The following is an 18,459-nucleotide window of genomic DNA, read 5'->3' as shown; positions in this document are numbered from 1 at the left end:
AGAAACTGCTTCCCTGGTGGCTCAGATAGTAAAGAATCTGCCTGCAGTGCAGGAAGCCTGGGTTCGATCCCTAGGTGAGGAAGATCCCCTGGAGAAGGAAATGGCAGCCCGCCCCAGTACTCTTTCCTGGAGAAGCCCATGAAAAGAGGAGCCTGGCGGGCTATAGTCCACAGGGGTCAAAAAGAGTCAGACACGACTGAGGGACTAACACACTTACCTGCCTCCAGAGTTAGCAGGTGTGTGTACATCTGTGTACACAACCAGGACCACCACCACCACGGCGGGAAGACCCACTCCCCCCACACTGATGCACACTCTGAGCCAGGCCCGGGGAGGGAAGAGGACTCTGAAGCCTCACATATCTGCCTGCGGGGACACGTGAGAAGGGCTGGGAAAGCTGAAGCCTCCCCAGGCAGACCTCGGAGCCCCTGGCCGTCACCTCCTAGCAGTTGTATTGACCGTCCTTGTCCCATCCCCAATATGGTCCCTTCCTCTCCATAAACATCTTCCTCCCCATAAACATCTTCCTCTCCATAAACATCTTCCTCTCCATAAACATTTGTCACATCAGGCGGAGGAGGAATTAGGAGTTTGGCATCTTGTGGATCTTAAAGAATACAAATCGCCAGCACGTTCTGAGGCCATCTGATGCCATGGTTCTGAGTGGCGGTTTGGTTTTCACTGAGGCAAATGGATTCTAAAGGGACTGATCCTGGGAATTCGCTGGCAGTCCAGTGTTCAGGGCTCGGTGCTGTCACTGCCAGGGCCCAGGGTTCGATCCAGGCTCAGGGAACTAAGGTCCTGCAGGCTGTGCCATGCAGCCACAAAAAAAAAGATGTGAAAGGACCGACCCTGAGCTCTCGGAGCCCAAAGCTTCCCAGAGGTGGCTCGTTTCCATGATGAGAAGGAATGCTTTAGGGAAAGGATGTGCGTTGACTATCAAAGCGGCCAGGAAGGCCATGTTCATGACCACATTGTCCTCCCGCCCTCCCCAGGCCCTTCCTCCCCTAGCTGCCCCCAGGAAGTTGTGAGATGGAGCCAGATGATCAGGTCCGAGGGCCAGCTTTGCCTCCAGAGCCTCCCGGTCAGCTTCCTCCCTGGTGAAGCGGGACGAATACAGGCGAGGTGTCTGATTAAAAACAAAAGTGTCCCACGTCCAAGGACCTTCTTGTGGTTGTCCTTGATGCTGGCAGGTCAGGAGTTAAGCCTTTTGGAACCACAAGGCCCCTAACACAGGGTTCTGCCCCACAGACATTGATGCCACGTGTTATCAGCTCAGTTCCCTGGGCAGCTGTCTTAGCACAGTACACTGGACAGCTTCAAAAACAGAAATGTATTCTCTCACAGTTCTGGGAGGCCGAACATCTGAGGTCAAGGTGTCAGCAGGCCTGGCTCCTTCCGAGGCCTTTCTTGGCCCATCGACAGCCATCTCCCTGTGTCCTCACGTGGCCTTTCCTCTGGGTCTGCCTCCCAAGCTCCTCTATTCAAGGGCACCAGTCAGATTGGTTTTTAAATACTTTTGGCCTCACCACACCATATGAGAAGTTAGTTCCCCAACCAGGGATCAAACTCTTGCCCCCCACCCCCTTGCATGGGAAGTGCAGAGTCCTCACCATTGCCAGGGAATTCCCATGGCCTCTTTTATCTTAATGATCACTCTGAGGGTTGTGTCTCCAAATACAGCCACATCCTGAGGTCCAGGAGTTAGGAGGTCAGTGTGTGAATTTGTGGGCAGCAGTTCAGTCCGTGACAGCAGCTGGCCCTCTCTGCCAGCCTTTCTGGACACGTGGACGCACGCCACCAACAGAACAGCCTCGGGTCTCAGCGGAAGGCGTGAAGAGCGACGGTGGGTGGGTGCGGTGAGACCCTCCACATTGCAGCCCCCTCTGCACATGGGTGGCTGCCTTGGAAGCCAAAGGTGGGAGGCAGAAGGAGAGACATCTGAGACAAACCACTCCTCTCCCTCCCTGCAGCCGCTGGCTGGAAGACTCACAACTGAGAGGAGCGTGGCAAATACAAAGCCTTGAGAGCAGCTGAACTGAGCAAAGGATCACAGATCAGCCTTTTAGTGCAGGAAATACGGAGGTGGACATGTGCAATCTGCAGGGCATCTTAGGTCGAGCCTGGGAGCCCTGGGGTGGGAGTAGGGTTGTGGGGGGTGGAAGGTGCTGGGGGCCATCGGAAACTGACAACTAATTTCCATAGCGACTTGCTGGTTTCCACTTGCGAGGATCAACCAACAGGTAAAGCAGAACGGAAAGTGGAGAGGGTAAACCCTGACCCTGTGAAAGTCATGGTTCCCACGCAGGACAGAAGCCGATGTGGAAGGGGGAGGGGAGGAGAGGGAGATTAAAAGGGGGATTAATAACTTAATCTCCCAGAGAATCAAGAGATCCCTGTCATGTTGCTGGACCGAGACATAGAGGATTCTTATGTGTTGTTTTTTTTTTTTTTTAATAAAACTACAGAGTTCCACATTTGAAGTTACAAAAAGATTTACAGTAAAAACTCGCCATGTGACCCTTGTCTATCAGCCATCTCTCTTTCTGTGGTCAGTGTTATCATTTCCCAAGAAGTCATTCCGAGTATGAACAACACACGTAGATTTTCTCTTTCTTTCACAAACAGTGGCAAACTCTGTGTGCTGTCCTGCGCCTTTTCTTTTCACTTAAAAATACATCTTGAAGATTATTTTGCATCAATCGCAATGACAGATGTCTGGGTTGTTCATTATTACAGACAATAGTGCAGGCAGTGGTCTGTGTGCTGTGCGGCATCACTTCAGGCGTGTCTGACTCTTTGAGATCACATGGACTGTAGCCCACCAGGCTCTTCTGTCTATGGGACTCTCCAGGCAAGAATACTGGAGGGGGTTGCCATGCCCTCCTCCAGATCTTCCTGACCCAGGGATCAAGCCAGGGTGTCCTGTGTCTTCTGAGTTGCAAGTGGATTCTTTACCTTTGAGCCACTGGGGAAGCCTGGAAGTGGCTGTGCTGTACACAAGCTATTGGCATGGGTGGGAGCATCTCTAGATGTGTTTCTAGAAGTGGGGTTGCTGTGTCCATGGCAACATGTTTGTAATTTTGAAAGATATTCCCAACCCCACCCCCACCTGGGGGTTAGAAAAGGAACTTTTCTATAATTTAAATTTCTGTAAATTTAAATGTATGCAAACTTAAAGTCATAAAGTAAAAATAGTGACGTGTATAAAACTAGTAAAACCTGGGAGGAGACTGAAGAAAAAGGAATTGCTAGGGGAAATATGTGAACTGCATTGAATATCTTTCCAAATGGGGATTCAGTACATAATGTTTAGGATACATAAAGGTTAAGAAGCAGTTCGAGAGACTTCCCTGGCAGTCCAGTGGTTAAGACTCTGTGCTCCCAGTTCAGGAGGCTCAGGTTCAATCCCCTAGTTGGGTACTAAATCCCCCACACTGCACAGTGTGGCCAAAAAAATTTTTTTTAAGATGATAAGATGCTAAAAAAAGAAAAAAAGCAGTTCAAGGTGGTTACCTCTGTGACGAGGGTGGAAAACCCTTTGTGTGTTTTTTATAATTTTATTTATGTTTGGCTATTTGGGTCTTCATTGCTGCTCCAGCTTCCCTTTAGTTGCAGAGAGCAGGACCTACTCTTAGGTGTGGTGCTCGGGCTTCTCTTGTTGTGGGCTCTAGAGCTGCAGTAGCTGGGGTAGGTGGGCTCAGTAGTCACAGCTCCTGGCTTTAGAGCACAGGCTCAGTAGTTGTGGCACACAGGCTTAGTTGCTCTGTGGCATGAGGGATCTCCCCTGACCAGGGATCGAACTTGTGTCTCCTGCATTGGCAGGGGGATTCTTTATTGCTGAGATACCAGGGAAGCCAGAAAACCCTTTGTTTTCATTTTCTGTTCTGTATGCTTCGAAAGGGCTTCCTTGGTGGCTCAGTGGTAAGGAGTCCACCTGCAATGCGGGAGACACAGGAGATGTGGATTCGATCCTGGAGTTGGAAAGCTCCCCTGGAGGAGGACATGGCAACCCACTCCTGTATACTTGCCTGGAGAATCCCGTGGACAGAGGAGCCTGGCAGGCTACAGTCCATGGGGTCACAAAGAGTCAGACATGACTGAAGCGATGTAGCATGCATGCAGGGTCAGTCTTCTGTGCAGGCGTTAGGGGAAAACTCCATGGAGAGCATGCGTTTGCATGCCTGCAGTTGCCTGGGACTTTACTATGCACACTGGATACATCCTCTTGGTGCTAATTCCAGATCCACACAGTGCTCCCAACCATAGGTTTCTCAGAGGCCAAAACAAGAAGGGATTCCTTAAAAGTTTCTGGATGCCTGTTCTAAGGATAAAATCAGAACGCGGTGCCTGAAAGAGGAAAGAAATGCTCAGAACAGGGGGTGTGTGCTGCAGTCAGGGTGACAGTTTGGCTGGGAGCTGATGAAGGTGATGAGAAGTGTTTCAGCCTCCAGGATTGTACAAACCGTGCTGGGCACTCATTCCCAGGGGTGAGGGCCTCATTCCCATTGATTTTACGTGGCTGTTTTCTCCACATTTCCAATTCTGGAGGTCAGGATAGATCTTGCAGTGCGAGGCAGCCGGTCCTGATTCCACTGGAGCACCCGACCTTCCTCTTGGTACACAGACTAAGGGTCCCCCTCCCTGCAGGGGTCCTACACATACTGGGGACGGCTCATCACCGTGAAGGCCGGAGTCAGGCCTCTCGGGCCACTGGTGGGGGACACTCAGGGGACAGTCCTCTGACCCGATGGGCGGCCGTGGGAGGTGGGGATCCCTCCCCTGCACCCTGCCCACCCCATCTCCAGCCCGGCTTCTGTCTTGCAGGTATCCCCACCGGCCGCCATGGGCAAGCAAAACAGCAAGCTGCGACCCGAAGTGCTGCAGGACCTGCGGGAGAACACGGAGTTCACAGACCATGAGCTGCAGGAGTGGTACAAGGGCTTCCTCAAGGACTGCCCCACCGGCCACCTGACCGTGGACGAGTTCAAGAAGATCTATGCCAACTTCTTCCCCTACGGCGACGCTTCCAAGTTCGCCGAGCACGTCTTCCGCACCTTTGACACCAATGGCGACGGCACCATCGACTTCAGGGAGTTCATCATCGCGCTGAGCGTGACCTCGCGGGGCAAGCTGGAGCAGAAGCTCAAGTGGGCCTTCAGCATGTATGACCTCGACGGCAACGGCTACATCAGCCGCAGCGAGATGCTGGAGATCGTGCAGGTGCGCCCAGGGGGCGGGGCCGGCCCCGGGGGCGGGGCCTCGGCAGACCCCGTCCACTCGGGGACCATGCGCTACTCCTCGGCCCGCCTCTGGACCTTCGGGGCCACGTGGCTGCCTGCCCCTCTTTCCTGCCCTTCAGAAAATGACTGGCTGTCACCTGGCCAGCGGGCAGATGGTGATGAGAAGAGCCACTGTTGGGCTTCCCAGGTGGTGGCAGCAGCGGTTTAGTCGCTAAGTCCTGTCTGACTCTTGCGACCCCATGGACTGTGTAGCGTGCAGGCTCCTCTGTCCATAGGATTCTCGAGGCAAGAATATTGGAGTGGGTTGTCATTTCTTTCTCCAGGGGGATCTTCCCAGCCCAGGAATTGAACCCGGGTCTCCTGTATCACAGGCAGATTCTTTACCGACTGAGCTATGGTGGAGCAGTGGTAAAGAACCCACCTGCCAATGCAGGAGAAGGACCTTGTTTACCGATCATTGGTGGTACAAAAGCCCTGGCCTACATGCAGTTGATGAGCTGTGGTATCCCCAGTTCTAAGGCGAGGGGGTGTCATTCTGAGCATTCACAAACTCTGAGACTAGGTATGGTTGCGGGGTGGGGCAGTGCGGGAGTGTGATTTCCTGAGAGTTACCAGTTGTTGTTCAGTCGCTTAGTCATGTCCAACTCTTTGCAAACCTGTGGATGACAGCATGCCAGGCTTCCCTGTCCTTCACTATCTCTCAAGAGTTTGCTCTAACTCATGTCCATTGAGTCGGTGATGCCATCCAACTGTCTCGTCCTCTGTCATCCCCTTCATTTCCTGCCCTGCCTTCAATCTTTCCCAGCATCAGGGTCTTTTCCAATGAGTCGGCTCTTCACATCAGGTGGCCAAAGTAACAGAGCTGGGAATTATAATGGAGAGGACCCTTGACACTTGTGAAAGGCACCGCCAAGACCTTTTCATATTCCCCTATTTAAAAATGCAACAGACAGCTTGTCATGTCCTCAGGAACACACAGTTGTAAAGCCAGACTGAAATATTAGTGGTGATAGAATAAGCTCTGGCCCAGGAAGCACCACTTCAGAAAGCTCTTCTGTCCTGTCAACGACTCTGGCGGGGAAAACTGTTTTCTGGCAAGAAACCAAGTTTTGTTCACTTCCCCAGGTTCCTGGGTGTGTGGTAGAGAACCACAGAGCCTCCGCTCCCTGGGTTCCCACCCCCTGCACCCCCACTCCTGGAGCCTGGGAACTCAGTTCTAGAATTCCTCAGAGGAGGTGTTCTCTAGTCCACACGGTAGAAACTTCTGGACTAAACCACACACAGAGGCTATCAAACTCAGGAACTCCTTGATCAGCAGCAAGTAGCCTGACCCATTTCCCAAACAGGTAGTTTGCACACCATGAGAATAAACCAGCTCAGGTTCAAGGGAAACCATCCTTCAGCCATTGGTCCCAGCTCTTAGCAACAAGCAGTAGTGGAAAGAAGAGGTCTGCTTCCGGGGAATCGCCTGTCCCGACCTACCTGCTGGCCCTTACCCTCCTCTGTCACTGGCCAAGCAAACTGGCCAGGCCAAAGCTTACAGACGTGGCAGAGCCGTGAGAGCCATAAGGGGTGCCTCCCTGTCCAAATGGGATCTGACTGCTAGGCTCCCAGACCGAGCTCCCAAACCCTAAGCACCTTCCCCCCATGTCAGCAGATGCTAAGCAGGACACCTGGCTGCTACACCTTCATCAAAACAGACTGGGCTCCAAGTGCATCACAGCCCAGCAGAGATGGGGAGGGTCTTGGCTCTGCCTCCTCTGCACTCGGACGAGTGCCTGGCGCTGTCCCAGGAAGGGGGCCTGTCCCAGGAGGCCCTGAAAAACACACTTGCTGTGTGCTGAGGCCTTGCCACCCCTGCCTGCAGTTGGAGAGGGACCAAGGAGTACAGAGTATAATAGATACGAGAAGCCTCACTTGGGGTCATTGTTTTGGGTTTGGTTTTGTAAACCTGCTTTTTAAGACATTACAGCTTCCAGGTTTCTGCTGTTCTTGGTCTGTTGTTTGAGGAATGAGAGTATCAGTCAAGCCATTTCCGCATAGAATCCCCCAGTGGCACAGCCCCCTCTCTATCGCATGTTACTCTCATGAGCTGCTGGTCACCGGCTTCATCATGGCGCCCTGGACACACACACACACACACACACACTGATGCACATACACACACGCACACACCACTGGGCCTGGACTCTTGGACAGAGATGGCCTGCATGGTGCCGAGCCCTCGGATGGCAGCATCCTGAAGAGAAGGTTCTCGGTCCTGCTGGAGAGACCCATGGGCCCTGGGCCTGTCCTTTCTGGGGCTGGTGGTATGGTTTCCCCTGTGAGTTTCAGGGGATGTCTTTTTTGCTTCTCACCGAGGTACAGCAATAACGTCAAATATTTGTGGCTAAGCGTGCCGCGTGATGCACTGTGCACACATATGTCCGTGTCACGGCCATTGAGTTAGGGAGCGTCCCCAGCACCGCCCCCCCAGAAGGCCTGAGAGCTGTCCCACCTCCCGCCCCCAGACAGCCCCAGTCTTGCCACTGTCACAGTGGGTCATTTCACCTGTTCTTGAACCTCACGTAAATGAGGCTGGCTTCCTTTTGCTCGTGTGCTGTCTGCAATATGCATGCATGCTATTGGGAAAAGCCCCAGAACATTCCAGCTGGGGAGGGTCCTGGAGCTGGTGGGCAGCCCGGCCTCTCCTCCTGCTGTGGGCGAGGGTAGGGGGTACAGATCAGGCCTCTGCCCCATCCCCCCAGGAGCACCTGGAACCTCTAAGCACACGCATCTGTGTGCCCCTTTGCAGGCGATATATAAAATGGTGTCCTCCGTGATGAAGATGCCAGAGGACGAGTCCACGCCGGAGAAACGCACAGACAAGATTTTTAGGCAGATGGATACCAACAATGACGGTAGGACCCCTGCATGTCTGTGCCACACTGCTGGGAGCAGAGAGGCGTTTGGGGCCTTTCCCCGCAGCTTCTGGGACCTTGCCCAGCCCAGTGCTGGCCAGTGCAACTATGCTGAGAGCTGGGCTTTGGAGTCCAGTATCCTGCCCCCTGACCGGTAGTCTCCTCACTTCTAGAATGGGAAGACTGTGTGCGTGTGGGCATGTCCCAGGGGAGAAGAGGCAGGTGTGCCCATGGCACATTGGACCCCCGAGGGGCTGGGATCAGGAGTCCTGGGTGGTGGATGGATGGATGGCCCCCATCATCCCTCCTCCAGGCCCCAGTGGCCCCGGGGACTCTGTCGGGAGGTGCTGGCCTGCAGCAGCTGTGCCAGGCTTGCTGGGACCACACCACAGTAGAAGTGGTAGGTTCCAGGGGGGCGGCCATGGGGGCCTGGCAGGGAGGATGTGCCCCGTGTTTCCTTCTCTGCCTTGGCTGTGAGCTTCTTTGGGGTACACGCCGGGGAGGGTAACCATGAAACAGGCTGGATCCGCATGAAGTGCAGCCCCAGAGCCATGTCGGATTTGCTTTTGAAGGATAAAGAAATGCAGCATTTAGAAAAGAAAAAGAGAAAATATCCTCTGCACTGTGCTTGGGGGTTGAAAATAAGCTAATGCATGGGAAAGCCCCCCACCCCCCGGCCAAACCTTAAAGTGCAGTTTGCAGATGAAGGCCAAGGACTGAGCCAGCAGGGGAGGGGTGCGGCGGGGCTGCAGGCGCATCTACCCATGGAGACAGTTTTCAAAACATGATCAACATAAGACAAGACGGCCTTGCGCCTGGCATGGCCTTTGGGCAGATTCAAAACATGTCTTCCACCCTCCAGGGTAGCAAGGCACAGGCTTTGGGTTCAATAGATCTGTTCCACCAGTCTTGGCTTTTCCGAACCTCTGTTTCCTCTTCTGTGAAATGGGGATAATAATTCAATCGCTTGTGGTTGCGAGGATCCAGAGGATCTGCTCTGACCTCTCAGCTCTGTGCATCTTCCCAGGCTGTCCGTGAACGGGCCCGCACTTCTCCTGTGAGCCCGGGGATCGGCCCTGAAGCTTGGGGAGGGGGCTGGAGAGGCAATGTTGGGGGAGAGAAGAGTGAAGCAGGGGTGTGCAGAGTTCGGCCCTCGTCCTTCTCTGGGTTTGCCCCACACCCTTCCCACCTTCCCGGCCCCGGCTCGGAAAGCACAGGTAGTCGCTGAGGCCACGGGTCCTGAGTCTGGCGGAGCACCAGGAGCATCCCGATGAGCACACCAGACTGTGCTCAGGGAGCCCCAGCCCCTTGCCAGCCCCGCTTTCTGCCCAGAGGCGAGGCCGGTGCTTTCATTAGCTCCTTGCTCTGAGTAAGTAAGTGTTAATTACTCAGTCGTGCCTGACTCTTTTCGACCCCCATGGACTGCAGCCCACCAGGCTCCTGTGTCCATGAGATTTTCCAGGCAAAGATACTGGAGTGGGTTACCATTTCCTTCTCCAGGGGATCTTCCTGACCCAGGGATCAAACCCAGGTCTCCAGTACTGCAGGCAGATTCTTTACCAACTGAGCTACATGGGAAGCCCCTTGCCCTGAGTGGTCAGGGTACAGTCTCCGTTAACCGTATGAACAGTCACAAAGCCCAGTAGCCCTCTGCATCATCCCAGGAGCCTCCTTTTCTGCTGGGGGGATGACTGCTCCCCTTCCCAATCTATCCCTTAGCCTGGGGTGGTTTAGTCTCCTGCTGGGGATGCTCTGGGGGTGTTCACGCCTTTGAGACAGGCGTAGCTGTGACCCCCCACACACAGGTGAAGACCCTGGGATGTGGAGAGATGGGTCGCTTGCCCGTGGAGGCAGAGCTAAGTGCCCACCAGTGTGCTGGGCATGGCCCCAGACTCCTGTGTTGGGGTCACTGGCTCTATTTTGTTTTACAGCTACAGAGGCAAGACAGAGGTTCCCCAAGGCACAGGTTGCCAGAATGCAGGGTCTGCTTCAAACCTAGGTCCCTCCCATATCTGTATCCTGGGTGAAGTACCACCAGTGATCAATGAAAGCCAAACGGGTTTTCCCAGAAATGCCTTCAAAGTGCATGGAGCCTGGACAGCATCCCGCTTCTGGAGGGCTCGAGACTCGGACCCCAGGAGGCTTCCCCGACCCAGGAGCTGTCCGTGTGTTCTCCCGAGGGTGGCACACAGCGAGCACTGGCTAACTCCTGTTTTTCCCGTCCTCCTTCCTGCAGGCAAACTGTCCCTAGAAGAATTCATCAAAGGTGCCAAGAGCGACCCGTCCATCGTCCGGTTGTTACAGTGTGACCCCAGCAGTGCGAGTCAGTTCTAAAGGGTTGGCGTCTGGACAGTGCAGAGAAACACAGGCTTGTCTTGCCATTTAAGCTTTGCTTGCAAAAGTGGATGCCTCCTCAATCATCCCTGCTCTCCCGGGGCAGCCAGGCGACATGTCGCCGCACCTGCCTGCCTGGCGGCTGCGCCCCACTCCTCACCTGGCCTCCTCCCACCCGCTCCCCGCCCCGGTCCCTCCAGGGCGACTTCCCGGGGATGTGTTTACGCGCAGGGCTCATGGTGTCCTTGCTGCCCGGGCACCTTCCTGCCCACAGGGAGCCCCGAGGACACGCCGAAGATACCAGTGGGACTTTCTGAGATCGCGCCAAGGCCAGCCGATTGATCTGTGATGGCAGGTGACGCTGTGGGAAAGATGGGGACCAGAACAGAGGGAGAGGAGACGGGCAAGCCCTCCCTGTGCATGGCTCCACCCAGCTCGTTCGTTTCCTCCGACCAAAACCGCTTGCACGTATATATACCGTGGTCTCCTTTCTTTTAATATATAAATTATATGTACGGTGAAGTGAAATGTAACGTGTAGGTTCCGTATTTAATGCCTCGATTGCCTTTGAAGCGTGGTTCCCTCGTGGCCTGTGATTCCCCACCCCCCGGCTCCCCCAAGTCTGGTTATTCTGTGGTATTTATGCCCTCAATCTGCCCTTCTCCAAAGGACATGCATGCATGCCCAGGGCCGTGGAGACCCTCCCATCCGTGTTGTGAACGCAGGTGTCTCTGTGAGGCTTGTCCTCCCTGTTGATTGGTCTGGCATTTCCTGTATTAAAATGATCAAATAAACGGGAGTTGTCTGAGTCTTATGTTGGCCCGCGACAGCCCCTGTTCAGCTGCCATGGCATGAGCGCTCTCTGGACAGGTGGGTCCAGCTGCTCATTGTCAACTGGGCCGCTCCTGTGTCCCTGCAGCCGTCACGGTGTCTATTAATCCTGTACAACCTCTCCTTCCATCTCTGCCTAATGTCAAGACATACATGGAAATAAAACATGACTATTCTCGGGGGTTTGATGACCAGGCTTCTGCCTCCTTCCCTCCCTCCCCCCAGCTTCTCTGCCCCCGCCCCCAGCCCAGCCCCGTGGTTTAATCAGCAAGGTCGTGAGACTGCACATCCCCAGCGATGACAGGGCGGAGACCCCGGGCACCCGCACCGGCCGGGAGAGCGGGCAGGCCTGGTTTCTCAGGCTGTGGCCATCGAGATGCTTCTGGTCTCAGAAGCAGCAGAAGGGGCCTTAACTGTGGGCAGGTGGGCACCACGTGCCCGCAAGCCCCATTCCTTGTCAGCCTGGCTGACACCACATCTTGGGGGCATCACTGAGGATGTCCTGGTTCCTTCCAGTGCCCCACCACCCTGCCCCTGGCCTCCGAGGCAGCTTCTATCCACACCCTTGAATCCTTGGAGTCCCTGCAGGGTAAGTGCGACTGACACAGGAGCCTTCCAAGACAGGACAAGAAGTGGCTCTGGCTTATTTCTTCCTTAAAAGGGAAGAGAACTTTCCAAAATTCTCCCGCCCGCCTCACCCCGGCCAGCCTCACTTCTCGGTGCCTTGGCCTGGAGTGTGAGGTGCCTAGAGGCACCCAGGGTGACAAGGACCCCTCCCCCAGGGGGCGTGGCACCAGGAAGGGTGGACAGGACTGAGGTTCTGGTTCCAGTGTCCATCATACCCGCCCACCGGCCAGGTGACCGCTCTTGAGTCTCACCTGGAGAGAGGCAGGTGATCAAGGTAAGTGGGCAGAGCATGTAGGCTGCCCCACAGCAGAGACGCTAGCTGTTTTGATGTTTTTAGTCATCTTAGTATCTTTTAGGACTCCATGCCTGCGATAGAAAGTGTGAGCCCCATCTGCTAGTGCCTTTGCGGTCAATGGCATCGCCAAGTCCAAACCTTCACGGGCAGTGTCCACAGGGATGAGATGAGAGCAGGAGGCCAGGTGACCTGGGGCGCTTGCCACCACGAGGCCGCATCTGAAGGTGCCGTGAGGAGGGGTGCGGAGGAGGCTGCAGTGCTACTAATGGGATATTGCCCAGTAACGAGGCATAGATGGGAGTGCCTGCAGGTGCAGGGTTTGCCACAGAAACAGATGACAGAGTGTCTCTCTCTCCCTCGGTGGTGGTGTTTAGTTGCTAAGTCACTTTTGCAACCCCACAGACTGATCCTAAAGGAAATCAACCCTGAATATTCATTGGAAGTGCTGATGCTGAAGCTGAAGCCCCGACACTTTGGCCACCTGATGCAAAGACCAGACTCATTGGAAAAGACCCTGATGCTGGGAAAGATTAAGGGCAGGAGGAGAAGGGGGCAACAGAGGATGAGATGGTTGGAAGATATCACCGAATCAGTGGACTTGAGTTTGTGCAAACTCCAGGAGATAGTGAAGAACAGGGAAGCCTGGCGTGCTGCAGTTCATGGGGTTGCAAAGAGCTGGTCACGACTGAGAGACTCAGTAACAGCAGCAGCAATGGACTGTAGCCTGCCAGGCTCCTTCTGTCCATGGGATTTCCCAGGCAAGAATATTGGAGTGGGTTTTCATTTCCTTCTCCAGGGGATCTTCCTGACCCGGGATTTGAACCCCATGTCTCCTACATGTGGGTTCTTTACCACTGAGCCACCAGGGAAGCGCCTCCCTCTGAATACATATTCACATATATGGGGGGCGGGGTTGGGGTGGGGGGGCGGGGTTGGGGTGGGGGCGCAGGAAAGAGAGAGGCTTTATAAGAAACTGGCTGATAGGATTATGGGGGCTGAATGGTCCCAAGATCTGCCAGCTGGAGACCAGGAGAGCCTACGGCATTCGTTCCATCTGTGTCTGAAGGCAGGAGCCCTCGGTCCCAGCCCAAGACCACCAGGCAGAGAACAGAGCTTCAGTTCAGCCTTTTGTTCTAGTCGGCCCTTTGGATGAGGTCGTCACCCTGGTGGGAAGCCCTACAGTACTGTCTGCTAATGCAGTGTTAACCTCATCCAGAAACACCCTCACAGACACACTCAGAATAGCCTCGAACCACCCGTCAGGACACCCATGACCCAGTCACACGGACATAAAGTAACCATCCCTGTGCTTCCACACAAATGGGAAGGACGTGGATCTGGGGTCCTGGTGAGCCCTGCACCAACAGAAGCTCACAGAAGTCATGGTGATTCCTTAGGGAGTCGTAGGCGATGAGGACCTGCCCCAGAGAAGGGAAGGGACCACCCACAGGCCCGTCACTGACTCGGGGACTCCCTTAGAAGCTGGCCATACCCCTCGGGTCCCAGGAAGTTAATGGCAGAAGGAGAACCAGTCAGATTATCTTATCCCCCACCCCCGACAGTGCCCCTTTCACCGTGTGTGTGTGTGTATGTGTGTGTGCAGGGCGAGAGGCAGTGTGGTTTCTGCAGGCAGGGCTTGGTGGGGCTCAGGGGTCCAGTGTGGGGTGTGTGTCTGTCCTGCGGGGCAGTGCACTAGGCACACCCCGCGTAGACACTGGGTGTTGAGGGTCCCACACGCCCAGCCTGCGTCAGCAGCAGGCGAGTGGACCCTGGGGACCAGTGTGAGGCTGTGTCGGGTGCCAGCTGGGGAGGGACCTGAGCCCCCTGTCCCAGCTGGCCAGGGCTGCTTTCACAGTGGGGGCAGCCCCGGCCCCTGTCCGCAGCTTGTGGCCTCTGTGAACGTCGTGGACACCCACACACCTGCCTTTCCCAAGACTCTATGCCAATGGAGCAGAAAACTTTCTTCCAGAAGGTCACCCCACCCCTCTCAGGTACCCCTCACAGTGCCCACACTTGCCTCGCTCACTGCACTCTTCCCCTTGAACTGACCTCACAGTTCACTCCTTCCCCTCCCCGGAGCCAGTGCCCAGCCTGGCTTTGCATTAGCTGCTCAGGGTGTTCCCTTGGTGGCCTCCTGGTTAGGACTCCGGGCCTTCACTGCAGTAGCCTGGCTTGATCCCTGGTTGGGGTCATGAGGTCCCACAAGCTGAGCAGTGCAGCTTAAAAAAAAAAAGGCAAAAAAAACGAAGCTCTATGAGTGAGTGAATGAATGAAGAGTTAGTGTTGGAGAGTTCCCCAGTGGTACAGTGGATAGGAGTCTACCTGCCAATGCAGGAGACATGGGTTCAATCCCTGGCCTGGGAAGATTCCACATGCCACCGAGCAACTAAGGCGGCGTGCCACAACTGCTGAGCCCAACAACAAGAGAAGCCCCTGCAATGAGACGGCCCCTGCCCGCTGCAACGAGAGAAAGCCTGAGTAGCAACAAAGACTCAGCACCACCCAAATATTAATTTTTTTAAAAACTCAGTATTGGGGGCCCACCTTATGGTCTGGAACTGCACCCAGTGGGCCCTGGACACAGAGGCAGAGGGACAGGTCCCAGCCTGGCCACTGGTAACTACATGACCCTGGACACATGTGACAGGGCCCCAGAGAGCCAGAGGTGCTGCCTTTGACCCTGTAGGTCAGCTGGCGCAGGGGTGGGGCGGGCAGGTGCAGGGCCTTGAGGGAGAGCAAGGATACCTATGGGCCAGGACCTGCCCCTCTGACTCTCTAGCTCAGAGCAAGGGCTGCGAACAGCTCACGGCTTCTCCAGAGAGGGGCCAGAACCAGGGTGGGACCAGGCACCCGGGGTAGGAAAAGCATGGACCCAGGGCCATGCAAAAACGGGGAGGGAAGCACACCAGCAGCCATCGGTACCCAGGTCCCAATGTGTGGAGACAAGCAGGACCTAGGCCTGGGCATCGAGGGCTGGTCAGTGGGTGAGGGGAGATAAGGGCAGTGCCCCTCGGCTTCTCATGCCACCATGCTTCAGTAGGGGGAGAGGACGGCTTGTCTTCACAGCCAAGGTGGGAGGGGTGGCCCTCCATGTCACCAAGCATGGTGTGGGCACCTTAGGAACCCAGGGTGGGGGCATCACCCACCTGGTACAAGCAGAGGGTGAGAACACAGGCTGTGGGAGACCACCAGCTGTTCCCTGGGTATGAGGCAGGAATGAGGGCTGGGCTCACCTGTTGGGGCTTCACTTGTGCTCAGGAAGATTCTGGGGGAGCAGCCTGGTCCAGGACAAGCTGTCTGGAGCCTCAGAGCCTAGATACCCGGTGTGGCTGGCCCTGGATCTCCCTCTGAGCTGGGCCACGTTCCAGTGCCCACAGCCCTCCTATCATAGTCAGGCCTTTACCAGCAGCATCTGTTGAGTGGCTAAATGTTAGTGTTAGTCACTCGGTAATGTCGGACACTGCAACCCCATGGACTGTAGCCCACCAGGCTCCTCTGTCCATGGGATTCTCCAGGCAAGAATACTGGAGTGGGTTGCCATGCCCTCCTCCAGGGGATCTTCCCGACCGAGGGATCAAACGTGCATCTCTTACAGACCCAGGGATCGAACGTGCGTCTCTTACGTCTCCTGCATTGGCAGGCAGTCTTTACCACTGAGCCATCAAGGAAGCAGGACCTGACAGCTTGGTGGCAGTGCACACCACCACAGAGGAGTCTCAAGCACGAGGCACTGCTGCCCTCTGGTGGCCGTGGCTGGGAGGGCCATCTAGGCTTGAGTGTGCAAATCCCCCAGCCTGGTTTAGGAACCTCCGGGGCCAGATTCGTATCTGAGCTTTCTCTCTCTGCCCCATTTGACAGGTGAGGAGCTTGAGGCCCAGGGGTGACCTGATTTTCCATGAGACACACAGCAAACAGAAGCTGCAGCTGGGCTCCTGGTGCCCAGGACTTGGAATCCCTGTTGATAGGGTTGTCACATAAAATAACAGGGTGACCAGCCAGCAAGTAGAGTAACCTAAGAAAACCTGACAGAGAGGGATGGAGTCTGCATAGACATGCAAGGTCACTATCTTCGGGGTCACTGTGAGGGGTACGAGGAGCACAGGGTTACAGAGGACAGGCTGAGTGGAGCCTGTGCAGCACCAAGGATGGTCAGCTGGGAGGCTAGAGAGGGCTGTCGAAGGCCTGAACAGCGGTCTGTGCGCAGGCTTCCGGCTTGGCTCTCAGTGCAGGCTGGTCCAGCTGCAGACTCAGGTCTGACCTTGGCCCCAGGTGGGTGACCCCAGATGGGGCAGAGAGCCCCACCCTGGCAGGGGTAGGGGCGAGGGAGAGGTAGAGGTTAAGTCCTTGACCCCAGGGGCTCTGATGTCTCCATTAGCCCCCGGAGCTGGATGGGCACAAGTCAGAGCCCCCTCACCCTGCAAAGTTGCCAAGGAGGCCTTGGTCAAGCCCATCCAAGACCCCGACCAAGCTCGCCGGCCCTTGTTCAGCAGCTCATGGGCACAGGAGCCACATAACTGAGGATTTTTTCTCTGCTTCCTCACCTGGGAGGCACATTTTATATAATTCCTTTAAAGTCAGCAATAGACTGTAAAGGTGAGTATGAAGTCAGTCTCCACTTGCCTCCTCAGGCCCTCCATTTTCCTGCTACGTCTCTGTGTCAGTTCTTCCAGAAGTTTCTGTATATGCAGGTAGCTATGCGTGTGCACAAGGTTTGGTTTGCTCTTTGCACAGACAGTAGCTCACCACATGCCCACAGTCCCACCAGCTCCGGCAGGGCCCTGCATCTCGCAGCGGCTGTGTCCCAGTGATCATCTCAGTGGTTCCCTCCTGGTGAACACACAGGTGCTTCTCACACATGCTGTACAGACACTGTCACAATGAAAAGCCTAGTAAGTGGCCGTGTCCGAGATTTCTTACAGGTTAGCATTGTTGGGGCAAAGAAAATGTGGGTTTTTTTTTTTTAATTGTGCATTTGTTTGGGGCTGTACTCGGCCTTCGTTGCTGCACGGGCTTTTTCTCTAGCTGCGGTGCGATGGGCTTCTCATTGCAGTGACTTCTCGTGTGACACAGGCTTGAGGGCACGTGGGCTCAGTTGTAGCTCCAACTCTAAAGCACACATCCGCTCAGTAGCTGTGGCTCTGACTCTAAAGCACACGCTCAGCAGTTGTGCCACATGGGCTTAGCTGCTCTGCGGCATGTGAGATCTACTCAGATCAGGGATCGAATCTGTGTCTCCTGCACTGGCAGGCAGATTCTTTACCACAGAGCCCCTGGTGAAGCCTAGATAATTTTTTAAATTGCCAGACTCCCTCGAGAGATTATTCATATTCTTGCCTTCCCAAATGCCATGGGTGAGCTTGCCCACTTACCCAGCCGGGAGTGAATTCTCTTTGCCACACTGACAGCTGAGAGATTCTCATAGTTCTAAAGGTTTAAGTTTTCTGTGAAAAGTTCACATCTTGCCCACTTCCTACAGCATTGTTCCTCCTTTATTGGAACTTTTATTATGAATAAAATCGGCTACTTCTATGTGTGTTGTTTTCCCCTTTGCCCCCTACATTTTTTGCTTCAAATGTTTTCTTCTACTAGCTTCATGGCCTAATCCATCACAGTGAAAACTTCCACCTGGGGTTGGTTTATTGTGGTACAAGGAGCATCAGCACCTTCTGCTTTCCCAGGGGGTTACCTGTTGCCCCACAGTCCCTGTCCCGTCTGGGGCAGGCCCAGCAATCTGCGTTCTGAGATACCCTAAAGTGACTTGAATACAAGACCTGCCCGGCTTGTCTTTACCTTGGACCAGGAGCGCCTCCCAGTGGGGGCCTGTGTGGGGACTCCAGCACCATGTCAGCACCTTATGGAGGCCTGAGCTGTCCACTTAAAACCAAGATCTAGAAGTGTCTGTGAATGACGGACAGTACCATCTTTATCAGAGGTAGCTAAGTCTGCACCGCCACCTAGAACCTTCTAAGAGGGTCCAAGAGGTAGTGTTGACGCCCACCCAGCTGTCTGAGCTCTCTATCCTCTTGCCAAACTCACATGCTCACACCCAGGTGTAGGGGACAGGGGAGGTCGTTTGGGCCAGCCCAGGCCATGTCACCATACAGACTCCAAGTGGCTTCACCAAACCCTCAGGAGCCAGGATCAGAGGCTGTGGTGTGGGTTCAAGGGACGTCCTGTGACTACTTCCGTCCCCACCGGCACTGGCTGGTTGGTCAGACTGTACTTTACC

At 55.0% G+C, this 18,459-nt stretch overlaps 1 protein-coding gene across 5 annotated transcripts in view; it reads left to right on the top strand.

Moving 5' to 3' along the window:
* HPCAL1 (hippocalcin like 1) overlaps positions 1 to 11,271 on the top strand; it is a 117,327-nt gene extending 106,056 nt beyond the window's left edge. For all 5 annotated transcript variants that reach the window (XM_010810201.4, XM_059891192.1, NM_001098964.2 and 2 more), the window contains 3 exon segments: positions 4,828 to 5,223; positions 8,038 to 8,143; positions 10,380 to 11,271. In XM_010810201.4, coding sequence (XP_010808503.1) covers positions 4,846 to 5,223; positions 8,038 to 8,143; positions 10,380 to 10,477 — 582 coding nt within the window. In that variant the 5' untranslated portion in view covers positions 4,828 to 4,845 and the 3' untranslated portion in view covers positions 10,478 to 11,271.
* Positions 11,272 to 18,459: the final 7,188 nt, after the last annotated feature.

The sequence above is a fragment of the Bos taurus genome, chromosome 11 (genome assembly GCF_002263795.3).
Source record: "Bos taurus isolate L1 Dominette 01449 registration number 42190680 breed Hereford chromosome 11, ARS-UCD2.0, whole genome shotgun sequence".
NCBI lineage: Eukaryota > Metazoa > Chordata > Mammalia > Artiodactyla > Bovidae > Bos > Bos taurus.
The sequence above is the reverse complement of the archived record's forward strand: the minus strand, read 5'-3'. Positions and strand labels throughout refer to the sequence as shown.